Below are 15,866 nucleotides of genomic sequence, written 5' to 3'. Positions count from 1 at the left end.
GACATAAACCCTATTAAATAGGCCAGAACTGCTGTCTGACTGGGCAAAGGTATATGCAATAGTGATTATCAGAAACAGGCAATTTTTTCATTATGTTATTGCAAGCTAAGGCATCTACAAGTCTGCTATACTACCATTTATTATGCTATTCTGCATATTCTTCTCTATTTTCACTGTTCTCTCTTCTCTTTATATAAAAGATGCACAGATACCTAGATGAGAAGTAACCTGATGGGCCTATTGCTTTAAGTTAAACTGGAGTTAAACACTTGGGGGAGGGCCCCAACAAACACTTGTGGAACATGAGGGAGAGTAAGACACAAGTTGTCTGCAAGCTGGCAGAGTTCTGTTTTGTTGGATTTTTACCAGGAAACCACCACTGTGACTTCCCACTGTCTCCGTGTATCAAAAAACTTACGGCTTTGAACCTACATCTATGGAAATTGCTCTGTTCATTGCATCAGAATGAACAACTGCTAGCAAAGGACTGTACTTATTTCCCCAGCTGTGTGCATTACAGTGGAGGAAGCTAATGGCCACATTCAGAGATGAGGTTGCAGATATAAGAACTACTCTAATGTAATGCAGAGAAACATTCTGAAGTAAACACATTGCCAGTGATAAAATTTGTTAAAATGCAACAGTTTTCTCTCTTACCAAAGTTTATTCTTCCTAATGGACTCATGAACCATAAAGGGAAAGAATTACTCTGTAAAATGTAATCTTTCTTTCTAAATAACTGACAAAACAATCAAGTACTTGCATGCCTAAGCATTTTACATGTTTCAGTGAACAAAATGCTTTTGTATTCATTTAGTCAAGTGTTAAATATGTTTTAAGGCCCTGAGAACAGCATTTCAGAGTTGCTTTCTGGAACACATTTCTGTGATGAAGTTATTTGTCAGCTGATGATCGCCAGGAAGTAGAACAGACATTATTTCCCTCAAATCTTCAGATTCTGCTTAGCACAGTAACAGAAAGTAAAATAATTATGTAAGTCAGGATGTAAAGTTAGAAAAATACTCAGAACACTGAGTATATCCAGAGTGTGTTATGGAAATCTTGAAAGAACCTTTCTTTTGCCAAATTAGTATTTCATTTCTATGCTTTCCACAGTAGTAAGCCTTTTAGCAAGGACCTGGAGGTGAGTGATTCTTGGCTTAGAGAAGGAAAATCGATAAAGAAGATGGCAGTGTGTTGTTCACACATGCTTTTTGCCCATGCTGCCTTTTGATTTGTTCTTAGGACTTTTATGTTTTCAGTTTAACCAGTTTTCTTATGATTGATCACAAATGTGTTGCAGTTTGTTCATCTGGCTGAAATGACTAAATTTTAATCTCTGATTATTTCCATCATTAATTTACTTTGAAAATTTTTTACAAAGATTGCTGCAATCTAGCATATATAATTTTAAAACATACCTCCTCAGTAAACAAAGCACATCATCGTAGAATCCATTAGAATTCTCTTGTCACTGAAGAGTGAAGATCAGCTCTTCTCACATGATCATTTTACACACTTAAAAAGCTGGAAGAATGTTACGCATTAATTAGCTCTGCTGTTTGGAAAATAGGACTTCTGCTGGTTGCTGTGTTTTATAGCACCTTTGCCCTCATTCAGACAGCAGTTCTCAGCCTCGTGGAGTGATCTTCTTTTGCAGTCCTGAAATGCCCAGCTTTCAGCATTCTGCTGTTAAATGAACAGGAAACTAGAATGCTGTGTGTATAATATTACATCCCCAGGGTCAGTTCAGTCCAGGAGTACGCACGTGTGGTTAACAATACAGCTTCAACTGCTTATAACACACCAAGACTCTAAAAAAAGCTGATCTCAGTAGTTCAAAAACTAGCTTGTGTTACCCATTACTTTCCTGATAAGACCTTTCATGAGTCATTAATCTTCATCTGTGTTAGATAAGATCCAACGTGCTACAGTATTACCAGACATGACTCTTGCAGCTACACAGAACAACTGGTGTGCGTTGCCAAAGAAAAGGCATGTTCTGCTGTCTGAAAACCAACTCTGAGCCAAGTATTTAGTCAGTCATTCATTTTTAGCCCATTTCCAGTACAGGAAGTTTTTGGATACATTGTCATTTATAATTGGAAAATTTTCATAACTTTTTTGTTAACTGTCTAAATGAGACAGTGGTCTGTCATTCCACAGGGAAAAAAAACCCCAAACCAATCACTGTTCAAAGATGTTTTCCTTATTTGAACTATAAGAAGTGAAGTTGACCTTACTGAACCTCTTCTACAGAGTAATTTTCGTAAGGAAGTTATTAGATTCTAAAGTATTTTTCCTCATTTTACAGTATGCATTTATTAGCTGATTTTGTGATGATGGGATTGTGTGTAAGTGTCCAAATTGCAAAATGCATTTTTCTTTTTTTATTAATTAAACTGAATGTTATAAAACGTCCCCGCTTTGGTTTTGAACTAAAAAATCAGCATAAACAAAAGAAACTCTGTATTAATTAAGTAGACACATGATGCAGCATTGTCCAGGTATAAAAATATATCGGTATGTTGTGTAAATAGTAGGATTATTTAAATTATGTGTACTGTGACATCTTTAAAAAAACAGAGTACCATTACAAGTAGAGATAAAATAAAGTAAGTTCTTTGAAGAAACTGGAACAAGTACGCCTGAACAGTTATGGGTGCCCATTATAAATTGATAGAATTAATTAGAAAAAATTAATGTAAGACCCAACCTAATATCCTTCACACAAGTTTTCTGACAGAAGCCCTGGTATAATCAAAGCATATACCATGGCTTATCAAAGTAGAATGAACAAATTTAAAACAGCTACAAAATATGTTTGTCACAGCATTCTGAAGAATTTTTGGGGGTTCTGTTTTTTATTATATTTTTAATGTATCCATTCTCACTGCTGTGCAGACAGAGACAGAAATTATTTTCCCAAACTCTCCGTAAGGGGAATAATTATGCATCTGGAGTTTTAAATACTAGTTAGTATATATGGAAGAGCTAATTGGAAGTGGTGATAAAATGTTTTCTAGTTTTACTGGGAATGGGATTTGATTTGAATGTTGCATTAAATACAGAAAAAAATCCAGAGAAAGAAAGAATTGTGTGACATTTGTACTGATGGTGTTATTTAGAGACACAAAAAGAGCTTGCAAAGATTAATTGTTTCTGGAAACCATTACATTCATTCGTATTAATTAGTACTATTCCTGCATTAAAAAAAAATATATTGAGTGTGTAAAATGACTGCACAGACTTGTAACTGCAAAATTACTGTTCAAGCCAGTTTTGAAACCTTAGCTTGATGAATTTACTTCTTTCAGACACAAAGTGATTTTCCTTAAAGCCATTGATGCTGGAAGCTCTTCTGCAGTTCTCCTAGTATTTCTTTGTAAAAGTGCACTTCCTGGTGCTTCCTTTTAACATACAGTGCAAAAAGCACTACATGGTACTTTAAATATGTTTATGATGCACTTTATTCTTCTGTTTATTTGCAGAAGAGATATGTACACTTGTAATAGCAGAAACTTTTCCTGAAGATTCAGGAATTTTCACCTGCACAGCAACAAATGAACATGGTTCAGTAACAAGCAGTGCACAACTAACTGTCTGCTCAGGTATGTGACAAAGAGAATGAGGAGTTTTGAATCATAAATCTTACATAATTAATTTACCTGTGAAATTGTCAGTCTGCTTTCTTTGTGGCAAATGGCTGCTGTAAGACATTATCAACCTGAGCGCATTCATATAAAGCAAACTGAATGTTTCTTTAGGTTCATTTCCTGGTTTAATATTTTTATTAATGTGAAATACATTTTTAAAGTTCTGCCACAAGCCTGGCATATTTTTAAGCATTAGGGTTCAAGACTAGATGGCAGCAGAGGCAAAATTAAAGAGATGAAACTATGCTACTAATGGTGGCCTTTTGTGAAATAGAACACTGTGACATGGTATGTTTAGTTTTGTGATATGTTTCCATATATATTGTTGTGGGATGCACTAACCCAGCTGCCATTGGAAACTTGCCATGTATACATGCATACTTCAGCATTTTTAAATTATTTGCTCCTAAATGATCCTGAAACCCCAGGAAGTAGTGTTTTAGCTGTTGTCCATACTTGCCAATCTCCATTAGTGCCTTGATTCCTGAAATAGATTGAGAGAGATCAATAAAGTTTCTAGTTGTGCCTTTTGCATGGGGCAAACTAAGAAAATTAATAGCCATCCATGTATCTAATTCAGCATAAAGTATCAGTAGGAGGACTAGAGAAATATCTTCACAAAACCAAAGATATTTCACCTTTAAAAAACTGAAATACACCTTGTGTTTACCACATACTTTGTCTATGACTTGTTGAAGAGACATTGTTTTTGATTTCTTTTAGCCAACTTGGAATGCTCTAGTGATGATTTCCATCATTTCTCACCACTTCCTCCAGTTGAAATTAGCTCTCTTGAGCTTCCTCCTAAGAAACATACAGATACCCACCAAGCAAACAACACTGAGTTGAGACCTGGTGTGACAGACCTTCAACAACAGCTCAATTCGCCTGAGGAAAAAGCAAATGGCATTCATCCTCTTCATGGAGTGAATGGAATGATTAACAGCAAGCCAAATGGTGATAAATCCATCCCACCTCCGGCTGTCTTGCTTTCACCCACAAAGGAGCCACCACCTGTGCTTGCCAAACCAAAGCTGTGAGTATTTTTGTTTGGGTTTTTTTGTTTCCCATAAACTTGGTATTTGTTGACAGCAAATTTTTGCCTGAAGTGATTTAGCATTAGACAAATGGACAATCACTGTGCCTGTCCCTTGAACAGTCTTCCTGCTGCTGTGATTTATGTGCCAAAGAGCTGAATACAAGAGACACTCGTATTCTTTACATAGTGCTACGTCAAAGGGAAGTACATTCTATATACCAATGTCTTTAGAGAGTTTTAAGATAAAATCACAAACAGAGAAGTAGTGTAGTGGCTGTTGCTCTGTGCCTTTTTTACCCTAGTCCCCCTACCTAAAGATCATAGTGGCCTGAGATTTTTGGATGCAATTTCTGTTTTAACACTGGTTAGGTCTTTTTATTCTGCATGTACTTGGGTTTGTGTAGTCTTGGATATTCAGGTGTGTAACATTTTTATTATTTCTTATGTTTATGTGTTACACATATCTCGTTCTGCTTTCAGCCAGATTACAATAGCTCTCTTATAGCTAGAAATCTGGGAGAGCAAAGCTGTAGGAAAGGAGAGAGAAATGAGTGGTAAAAAAGTTACGGTACCATTTTTACTTTTTGTTAATGGTGATAACTTATGCATAAGCAATCTTATGCTCCCTGTTAACTTGTTTGATTTTAACATTGTGCAGACTCCTCTTTTCCATCTCCCCCAAGAATTTTTGGAGTGCGATTAACTAAAATGCTACTTTATTTCATTTGCATCAATAGTCGGAAGGAATTGTAAATTATAAAAATGTGTTTAAGAAGCAGCATGAAACATGGTCTTCAAACTTAGCAAGGTCATTTGCTTTATTCCATGTTTTCACAGGAAACTTGCAAAGTATAAAAATGCTGTTATGCTAGCAGTCATGTTGAATTTAAACACTGTACTAGTTTGAAAACAAACCAGTGGGAGGCACTAAGTCAGAATAACAATTTAATGGAAATTAAAGAAAAGGGGGGAAAAAAAAAAAAAAAAAGGTAAAAAGAAAACACTGTCAAACTGACAGAGTCAAGGTACAACCTGACACCCTGTTAGGCAGGGTGGTGGTAGCAGTCTGGTAGAATGGTGGCTGCAGTCCTCTGAAGCAGTGATCCTGTAGTAAAACAGTCTGCTCTTCCTCAGGAAGTCCAATGGTGGCTGTGTAGCTCCTGTCCTCTGGAAATCCAGTGGGAAGCCCGGTGTCTCTGGTGTTCAGCCTCAGCTTATATCCACGATGGGATGCTTGGTTCCTCCCTCTGGGTGGAGCATCTCACAATGGGGTGATGAGTCATGAGGCAAAGTGTTGATTAGGCTCATTAACAGAAGATAGTCCGGAGGAAGTTATCTCTGAGTCAGGCGGCAGGACAATGATGGGCAATTAACAGAAAGATAGTCTGGGGGGAGGAGGCAAGGGAACACTGCCCCACCTGATTTCAACGGCTGATGGGGATAGTAATAGAATACACTGCAACCCATGACATTATCCACCCCTTATTCTATTACCATCTACATTATCCCAAATCAACACCTTCTTAAACTCTAAAACACACATACATATATATATATATATATACAGTGAAACCTACACACCGTTCTCACCTAACATTAGGTCTCCTTGTGGTACACAACGGGTTTCCCCATCTTTCTGCATTACCCACCAAGTGCAACCAGGTCCTTGAGCAAAGACAATCCCACGGATGGGTTTGTCTTTGCCTGAGGTGGGATTAATCCAAACAGTCTTTCCTAGAATACCTCTCAGGTGTACCGCAGGGACTCTATCTCCATCCACTGTGTGCAAGGGTTCAGACTCGGCAGGACCAGCTCGATTGATGGACCCTCGGGTATTGACCATCCAGGTGGCCTTTGCTAAGTTCACTTCCCAATTTTTGAAGGTCCCCCCACCAAGTGCCTTTAGGGTAGTTTTAAGTAGTCCATTGCAGCGTTCAACTTTTCCAGCAGCTGGTGCATGATAAGGAATATGATATATCCATTCAATACCGTGTTCTCTGGCCCAGGTGTTGATGAGGCTGTTCTTAAAATGAGTCCCGTTGTCTGACTCGATTCTCTCAGGGGTGCCATGTCTCCACAGGACTTGCTTTTCCAGGCCCAGGATGGTGTTCCGGGCTGTAGCATGAGGCACAGGGTAGGTCTCCAGCCATCCAGTGGTTGCTTCAACCATGGTCAACACGTAGTGCTTGCCTTGGCGGGTTTGGGGAAGGGTGATGTAATCAACTTGCCAGGCTTCACCATACCTGTACTTTGACCATCGTCCACCATACCACAGAGGCTTCACCCGCTTGGCCTGTTTGATTGCAGCACAAGTCTCACAACTGTGGATGACCTGTGAGATGCTGTCCATGGAAAGGTCCACCCCTCGGTCACGGGCCCATCGGTATGTTGCATCTCTCCCCTGATGACCAGAGGCATCATGGGCCCAACGAGCTAGGAATAATTCTCCCTTGTGCTGCCAGTCCAGATCCACCTGTGATACTTTCACCTTGGCAGCTCGGTCCACCTGCTCGTTGTTGCGATGTTCTTCATTAGCCCGACTCTTGGGTACGTGCGCATCCACGTGTCGAACCTTCACGGTCAGCTTCTCTACTCGGGCGGCGATGTCCTGCCAAATCTCAGCGGCCCAGATGGGCTTCCCTCTGCGCTGCCAGTTGGCCTTTCTCCAGCGATCCAGCCATCCCCACAGAGCATTAGCTACCATCCATGAGTCGGTGTAGAGATAGAGCCTCGGCCACTTCTCTCGTTCAGCGATATCCAAAGCCAGCTGGACGGCTTTAAGTTCTGCAACCTGACTCGATCCACCTTGTCCCTCGGTAGCTTGTGCAGCTCGTCGTGTGGGGCTCCATACTGCAGCTTTCCACTTTCGATTAGCGCCTACAATTCGGCAGGAACCATCAGTGAAGAGGGCATAACGTCTTTCAGTCTCCGGTAGCTCATTATATGGTGGGGCTTCCTCAGCACGGGTCACTTGCTCTTCCTCTTCTTCAGAGGATAATCCAAAAGTCTCACCTTCAGGCCAGTTTGTTATAATTTCTAGAATCCCAGGGCGATTCGGGTTTCCAATACGGGCACGCTGTGTGATGAGGGCAATCCACTTGCTCCATGTGGTGTCGGTGGCATGATGCGTGGAAGGAACCTTTCCCTTGAACATCCAACCCAGCACCGGTAGTCGGGGTGCCAGAAGCAACTGTGCTTCAGTGCCAATTACCTCTGAGGCAGCCTGGACTCCTTCATAGGCTGCCAAGATTTCCTTCTCTGTGGGAGTGTAGTTGGCTTCAGACCCTCTGTAGCTTCGGCTCCAGAATCCCAGTGGTCGGCCCCGAGTCTCACCAGGCACCTTCTGCCAGAGGCTCCAGGACAGACCATTGTTCCCGGCTGCAGAGTAGAGCACATTCTTCACCTCTGGTCCTGTCCTGACTGGGCCAAGGGCTACCGCATGAGCGATTTCCTGCTTGATCTGGGCAAAGGCTTGCTGCTGTTCGGGGCCCCAGTGGAAATCATTCTTCTTGCGGGTAACCAGGTAGAGAGGGCTCACGATCTGGCTGTACTCGGGAATGTGCATCCTCCAGAAACCTATGGCGCCTAGGAAAGCTTGTGTTTCCTTCTTGCTGGTCGGTGGAGACATCGCAGTGATCTTATTGATGACCTCGGTGGGAATCTGACGTCGTCCATCTTGCCACTTTACTCCCAGGAACTGGATCTCTTGGGCAGGTCCCTTGACTTTGCTCCTTTTGATGGCAAAGCCAGCTTCCAGGAGAATCTGGATGATTTTCTCTCCTTTCTCAAACACTTCCTTTGCTGTGTTTCCCCACACGATGATGTCATCGATGTATTGCAGATGTTCTGGAGCCTCACCCTTTTCCAATGCAGTCTGGATCAGTCCGTGGCAAATGGTGGGACTGTGCTTCCACCCCTGGGGCAGTCGGTTCCAGGTGTATTGCACACCCTTCCAGGTAAAAGCAAACTGGCGCCTGCATTCTGCTGCCAAAGGAATGGAGAAGAAGGCATTGGCAATGTCAATAGTGGCGTACCACTTCGCTGCTTTGGACTCCAGCTCGTACTGAAGTTCCAACATGTCCGGCACAGCGGCGCTCAATGGTGGCGTGACCTCATTCAGGCCACGGTAGTCCACCGTCAGCCTCCATTCTCCACTGGACTTACGCACTGGCCATATAGGGCTGTTGAAAGGTGAATGGGCCTTGCTGACCACCCCTTGGCTCTCCAGTTTGCGAATCATCTCATGGATGGGAACCACAGAGTCTCTGTCAGTGCGGTATTGCCGGCGGTGCACTGTTGCTGTGGCGATTGGCACCTGTTGTTCTGCAACTCTTAGCAGTCCCACGGCAGAGGGGTCATCTGAGAGGCCAGGCAATGTACTCAGTTGTCTGATATCTTCTGTCTCCACAGCAGCTATCCCAAAAGCCCAACGATGTCCTTTTGGGTCCTTGAAATATCCATTTCTGAGATAGTCTATGCCGAGAATGCACGGGGCCTCCGGGCCAGTCACGATGGGGTGTTTCTGCCACTCGTTCCCAGTTAAACTCACTTCAGCTTCCAGTACAGTCAGCTGCTGGGATCCTCCTGTCACCCCAGAAATAGAAATGGGTTCTGCTCCCACATACCTTGATGGCATCAGAGTACATTGAGCACCGGTGTCAACCAAAGCCGTGTATCTTTGTGGGTCAGATGTGCCAGGCCATCGGACCCACACAGTCCAAAAGACCCGATTCTCCCTTTCCTCTACCTGGCTAGAGGCAGGGCCCCTCTATTCCTGGTCATGTTGCATGTTGCTCCCTTCCGGTGAATACGTTCCTGAGGTCCCTTCAAGAGGATCGGTCATATTATCATTCCGGTACCGTCTGGAGTTCTGTGTGCGGGAGACCGGAGCAATGTTGACTCTAGATGCGCTTCTTGTGGTAGTTGTCCCTCTTTTTAGTTCACGTACCCGAGCTGCTAAGGAGGAGGTGGGTTTTCCATCCCACTTACTCATGTCTTCTCCATGTTCCTGAAGGAAAAACCAGAGGTTACCTCGTGGGGTGTATCCTCTCTCCCTGGTTGGGGGTTGCCGGCTCCTAATGGCAGAGACTCTTGTTGGTTCTGGTGAGATCTGGTAAATCTCTTCCTTAAGTTCCTTTTTCAATTTCTGATGGCCTTCTTCAATCAAGCTCCGGACTTGCTCAGCCAAAAGACTTGTTTCCACGGATGAGACATGGGTGCGAAACGGGGCTGTGACGGTGTCCTCGTAAATCCTCAGTTTGTTCACCAAGACGCCCACCCTGTCCTCGCCTTCCCTCCATTGCAGCGTTGCCAGGTAACGGGAGTATATCTCTGGTCCCAGGCGTGCGAACCTCAACCACATCTGTGACGTGCACTGGACACCATCTGGGCTCTTAGGAAATCTCTCATCTTCTGAGAAAATGATCTCCAGCACAGCCAATTCCCTCAGGCACCGGATACCTTGTTCCATTGTGCTCCATTTTCCTTGGTGCACCTGGAGGTCTTCTTTACAAAGGTACCTGTCCCTTACACTTGTAAGCAGTCGTCGCCAGAGGCTGAGAGCTTCTTGGGTTCTCCCGATCCCCTGGTCAATGACCACATCCCGGGACAGAGATCCCAGCTGCCTGGCCTCACTTCCGTCCAGAATGGTGTCATTGGCTGCAGCGTCCCAGATGCGGAGCAGCCAGGTCAGGATAGACTCGTTTGTCTGGCGGGTGAATTCCCTCCGCAGGTCACGCAGCTCACCCAGGGATAGCGACCGAGTGATGATCTCCGGCTCTGCTTCTTCTGCTGGGTGCGAAGGTCCTGCTGCATCCTCGTCAGTCACTATGCGGACTGATTTGCTTTTTGATTTCTTCTTCTGAACGGGGGCAACTGCAATCGGTTTAGGCTGTTCTGGTTCAGTGCTGGTTTGCATGGGGACGCTGACAGTGCTTTTGGTTCCCTTCTCCTCTGTGTCAGTCTGCGTGGACATGGACGCTGTTGTCTTGCGTCTGGGTTCTTTCTCCTCTGTGTCAGTCTGCGTGGACATGGACGCTGTTGTTTTGTATTTGGTTCCTTTCTCCTCTGTGTCAGTCTGCGTAGACATGGACGCTGTTGTCTTGCATCTGGGTTCTTTCTCCTCTGTGTCAGTCTGCGTAGACATGGACGCTGTTGCTTTGCATTTGGTTCCTTTCTCCTCTGTGTCAGTCTGCGTAGGCATGGTGTTTGTTGCTCTGCTCTTTTTCCCTCCCTCATCCTGAGGATGCTGTGCCACAGCTCTGATTCTAAGCATGGTGTACATGGTGCAGGCTGTACAGAGAAGACAAAGCAGAACTGACAGCAAGTTTATGCCGTCTTTGACATCCAGAGGGAATTCAATATTTTCAAAAACTGCTGTGCCTGGCCTGAAAGGCCGGAAGAAACCACTCTCTACTCCTCCCACCAGGGGCTGGGTGCGATTGTTGAGGAGATCCCAGACATAGGAGCCCAGACTAGGACAGCCAAACAAAACTGAGTATATACTCCGAATGGTATTCATCGCCTCACAGGTTATTATGCTGTAGACATAATAAACCATTAAAGCAATTCTCATACCATTCCCTGGTTTTAACAGGAATAATACAACAGGCAGGTAGTTCCCCATGTGAGGAAAAATATAGAGAGCAAGATACAGTACCCACGTAGACAAGCTGAGCACCATGGTGAATAGGTTTCCGTTAACACAAAATTGTAATTCTGACTTTCTCTCAGAGCTGCCCCACGTTGGGCGCCAAATTATGTACTAGTTTGAAAACAAACCAGTGGGAGGCACTAAGTCAGAATAACAATTTAATGGAAATTAAAGAAAAGGGGGGAAAAAAAAAAAAAAAAAGGTAAAAAGAAAACACTGTCAAACTGACAGAGTCAAGGTACAACCTGACACCCTGTTAGGCAGGGTGGTGGTAGCAGTCTGGTAGAATGGTGGCTGCAGTCCTCTGAAGCAGTGATCCTGTAGTAAAACAGTCTGCTCTTCCTCAGGAAGTCCAATGGTGGCTGTGTAGCTCCTGTCCTCTGGAAATCCAGTGGGAAGCCCGGTGTCTCTGGTGTTCAGCCTCAGCTTATATCCACGATGGGATGCTTGGTTCCTCCCTCTGGGTGGAGCATCTCACAATGGGGTGATGAGTCATGAGGCAAAGTGTTGATTAGGCTCATTAACAGAAGATAGTCCGGAGGAAGTTATCTCTGAGTCAGGCGGCAGGACAATGATGGGCAATTAACAGAAAGATAGTCTGGGGGGAGGAGGCAAGGGAACACTGCCCCACCTGATTTCAACGGCTGATGGGGATAGTAATAGAATACACTGCAACCCATGACAAACACACAAAAACACATTTGAGGCAGCAAGCCAACATTATTCCCTTTCTACTCTCACCACTTTTTCCTTCTGTTGCTCTTTGTCATTCTAAGCAGTCCCTGGAAACTGTAGAAGGGAAGGAGGAGTGGAAGAACTAGAAAGACAGAGAAGTGAAATAGCAGTATATATGGTGGTGGTTGCATGTATGGGAGGGAGGTTGCTGAGAATGGCAACTTGCAGATGTTATGTGATAAGAAGTAAGCCAGGTGGTCATGTACCCAGCATATCTGTTACAAGACCCATTCATGAAGAAAGGAGATAGTGGCTCCAGCAGAGAGAAATTTCACCCCCAAGCTTTCTTTCCCAGAAGCGTGGTTGCCTGAGATAAGGGAAAGAATGTGGTGTAAAAGACTTCTCATTGTATAATGTTCACTGCTATGTGTGCAAAATTTGTTTTGTTTTTAAACATAGAGTCAACATAAAATACAATAATGTGAGAGGGGTGCTGTTGCGAAAGTCCCTTCACTTGCTGATGTCCAAATTGATGACCTTGGAATCCCTGGTGTAATTACACTTGAGTGCTATATTTTGCCATTAACAACACTTGAAGCACAAGAGACTGATCCTGATTGCAGTCAAGAGACATGTTTTGCTTGGCCAAAGGCAGTGTAAGTCTGTGCTGCTGTCAGAAATTGAAATCTTGCCTTCTCCTCAGCCAAGTATTTTGCTCCCAAGCACAGTGATAGCATAAGGAAGGGAAAGAGTGCCAACAAGAGGAGAAAAATAAATGTCTGACTGCAGAGACTTGAAATCAGCTTTCAGCATTTGGAAAACTGCATCTCTAGTAAAAGTGAACAAAATAATGACATTAAAATTAGCTGAGTAGTAAAGTAGTTCTCTCAACCATGAGAATGATTTCTCTTGAAAAGAACTCATCTGTGGAATTGCATCTGTCCGTAGAGTATTAGATGATAGAATCAGCATATACTAGCAGTGAATAAGAGCAAGCACTCTTATTATAACCTTTTTCAAAAGTTATTTAAACTTCTAAATTGTTAACTATGGAGAGCACTTTAAGCTTCTGAAAATCATTAATAAGTTTATTTCTCAGGAAGACTGACTTTGATTTTAAATTTCCTAAAGGATCTTTTGTTTTCAGGTTTATCTTAAATTATAAATTACTTAACAGGTTTATTTGTGAACTCTCTGAAAACAGTTTCTTCAGCCAACACTGAAAGTAATTGCAAAGAGTTTGGGAATGATAAGCTGGTTTTGGCTTTGTGTTTTTTTATTATTATTTTTAATTTAACAAGAAAGAGAGACTGAGTACCTTCTTGAAGTATGAAATACATTTACATCTTAGCAATGCAGCTGTAACCAACACCTATAAATAATGATATAATATAAATAATGATTTATCACAATTCAATCTAATGCAAGAGCAGACATGCTACAGTGAATTACTGTAGTTGTTTTCAGGCTTGAAAAGTGTTTTTAAAGTCCTAGAAAACATTCAGGTTGTGGTTACAGACACTTTAATAATCCTTAAGGCATCATTAGTTGTTGCCTCCGTCTGGTGCTAAGAATATTTTACGAAGTTTAATATTATGATATAAAAAAAATTCTGGGAAAAATATATATAGAATTAATTGGGGAAGTAGTCAATACCAGATATTTTTCTAAAGTGAAATCTCGAAGACAGTAAGTGCTAAATATGGTTAAAAGGCACAATATTTCATGATGTCTTGTTTGCAACATGAGTTTCTGTAGAGTGGAAGGACCACTGAACTGAGACAAAAAAAACCCCTGATTTTTGTGATTATGGTCTCTGCTGCTGTGATCTATTTGAGGATGTTGAGCTATTACTGTGCCTTGGACTTTTCTGGTCAATACTGGTGTAGTGCACAGATGAGGTTTCAGAAGATCCCCAGCAATGTATGTTATCTTAAGATATTTTGCATCTCTCAAAATTAGGCAAATGGTGTTGATATTAATTTCAGTGTGAAGTCTATGTATGAAGGTTCTGCCTTAAACCCCTGATAATCCTCAGTGTGAATGTCTGCAAAAAAGACACAACACTGTCCTGTAGAACTGTGTAGAACATGTCCATGGTTTCAAATGAAGAACTTCCATTCAGGTGGCTTAGTATTACTATTATTTTTCCATGTGTCTGCTAAAAAAGTAACAGAAAGAAAGATGGTGTTCGTATGGTTACGGGATGTACTTGTGTGACGTTTGTTGGCTTTGTAACAAGCCATCATTTTAAAGTTCATAGACTCAGAGTAACTACAATGTGGTGCCAGAGCTTCCTGACCAGAGAGCTTCTCTGCAGATGTCTTATGTTTAGCCTCTTTGTGTTGGAGTGTTATCCAAGTCTGTCGTATGCAGTGACCACAAAGAGTATAAGCTTAAAGGAAGTTATTGTCTTCCAGGCTTCTCCCTTGGAGATGCAGAGATCAACTGTAGGTAGTTCTTCTCTCTATAGTTAATTCATTAAAATAAACTCAAGCCAGTAGGAAGTGCCATGTTTGACAGCTTTAAAATTAGCACAGCAATACCTACCCCTGTAGAATGATCAACATTTTATTCATTGCATTAAGTATTCTGCATAGGCATGTACCACACATGCTGTGAAGATGAATTGTCGGAATTCCTGAATTCCATCTCACCCAGTTCTCTTTGACAATATTTTTTTTGCAGTGAAAATAAAAGATGTGTTAATTTTGTAAAAAGAATGTCTATTAAAAGTGAAAACCAGTGAGATATAATTTCTTGCCTTTTATGAAGCTTTGATATTCAGTATTTCCTTCTACACACATGGCTATATTTTTTCCTGTTTTTCCTGGAAATTTGGGGGCTTTTTAATCATGTATTCAAAAGTCTTTGTTTTTATAACAATATGAAGAAGAAATCGACCATGAACATAATTAAAGGGATATGAAGCAGTGTATATGTACCATCAGTAAGGAAAAGGTGAGATTATAATTAAAATTATTCCTAAAGATAAGGAGCTAATTTGGTTGATGTAAATCATGGTCACTCCTGTGTGAGATGATCTTCAACTAAAAACACTTCTGTTCATTCTGGTTGAGAAATGTACTGTTTCTTGAGCTGAATCATTTGTTGCTTCAGTCTCCATTCCTTAGCAGATGAGTTTTCTTTCATGGTTTCTTGTGTGTTCTAATTAATGCCTCAGATGTTTTTGCCAAGGTGCTAGTTCAGTCATTTCTGGAATGTGTCTTATGCCCCTTATTGAAATGTTTATTTTACTATTTTTCACTCACTCGTCACTGAAATTTTTCTTACCTTGATCTTTCTCCTAGCATTTTGCTTAATATCGAGTTCACTTCTAAGTTCTTCTGTCCCAACAGGCCTTGTGTTTTAAAGATACTGCAAGAAATTACTTCCATAATAATTGTATTTGATATCTGCAAGCAGTAAGAAACTGCTTAGAATATATTGAGAAGAGCTGGATAGAAAAAGAATATGTGAGAATAGGCAACAGCAGTTCAATGATTCATGTAACTTTACGTTCAGGACCAAAGGTCCAGCCATATCCATTTCTTTTGTTTCATCTGCTGTGCTCTTTCAGGATTGATAAGGACCTTTGGATCTTTATCTTGCTGTTAAAGTCTCCCTCAATAAAACCTTGATCTACACATATTTTCTACTGTAGTAGAAACAACTAATGCTAACTAAATTTGCTAAAATGTAAAGCAGGATAACTGCCCACAAAGTTAATCCCTTGATAAAATTACAAGTCCAGAGCATTTTCTGCATCTGTTTTCACAATTAATATATGGATGGTTCATTTATAATGCTTTTTTTCTCTCATTTTATATCAATACTTTTTTAA

The 15,866-nt window shown here is 41.8% G+C and overlaps 1 protein-coding gene across 6 annotated transcripts in view; it reads left to right on the top strand.

Moving 5' to 3' along the window:
* PALLD (palladin, cytoskeletal associated protein) overlaps positions 1 to 15,866 on the top strand; it is a 199,629-nt gene that overhangs the window by 80,102 nt on the left and 103,661 nt on the right. For 5 of the 6 annotated variants that reach the window (XM_048303958.1, XM_048303956.1, XM_048303957.1 and 2 more), the window contains 2 exons: positions 3,492 to 3,611; positions 4,380 to 4,692. In XM_048303958.1, coding sequence (XP_048159915.1) covers positions 3,492 to 3,611; positions 4,380 to 4,692 — 433 coding nt within the window. The remainder of the gene's footprint in view (positions 1 to 3,491; positions 3,612 to 4,379; positions 4,693 to 15,866) is intronic. The other variant, XM_048303959.1, reaches the window with a different exon arrangement.

Source organism: Corvus hawaiiensis, chromosome 5, assembly GCF_020740725.1.
Source record: "Corvus hawaiiensis isolate bCorHaw1 chromosome 5, bCorHaw1.pri.cur, whole genome shotgun sequence".
NCBI classification, from domain to species: Eukaryota; Metazoa; Chordata; class Aves; order Passeriformes; family Corvidae; genus Corvus; species Corvus hawaiiensis.
This window is presented reverse-complemented; position numbering and strand designations above follow the sequence as displayed.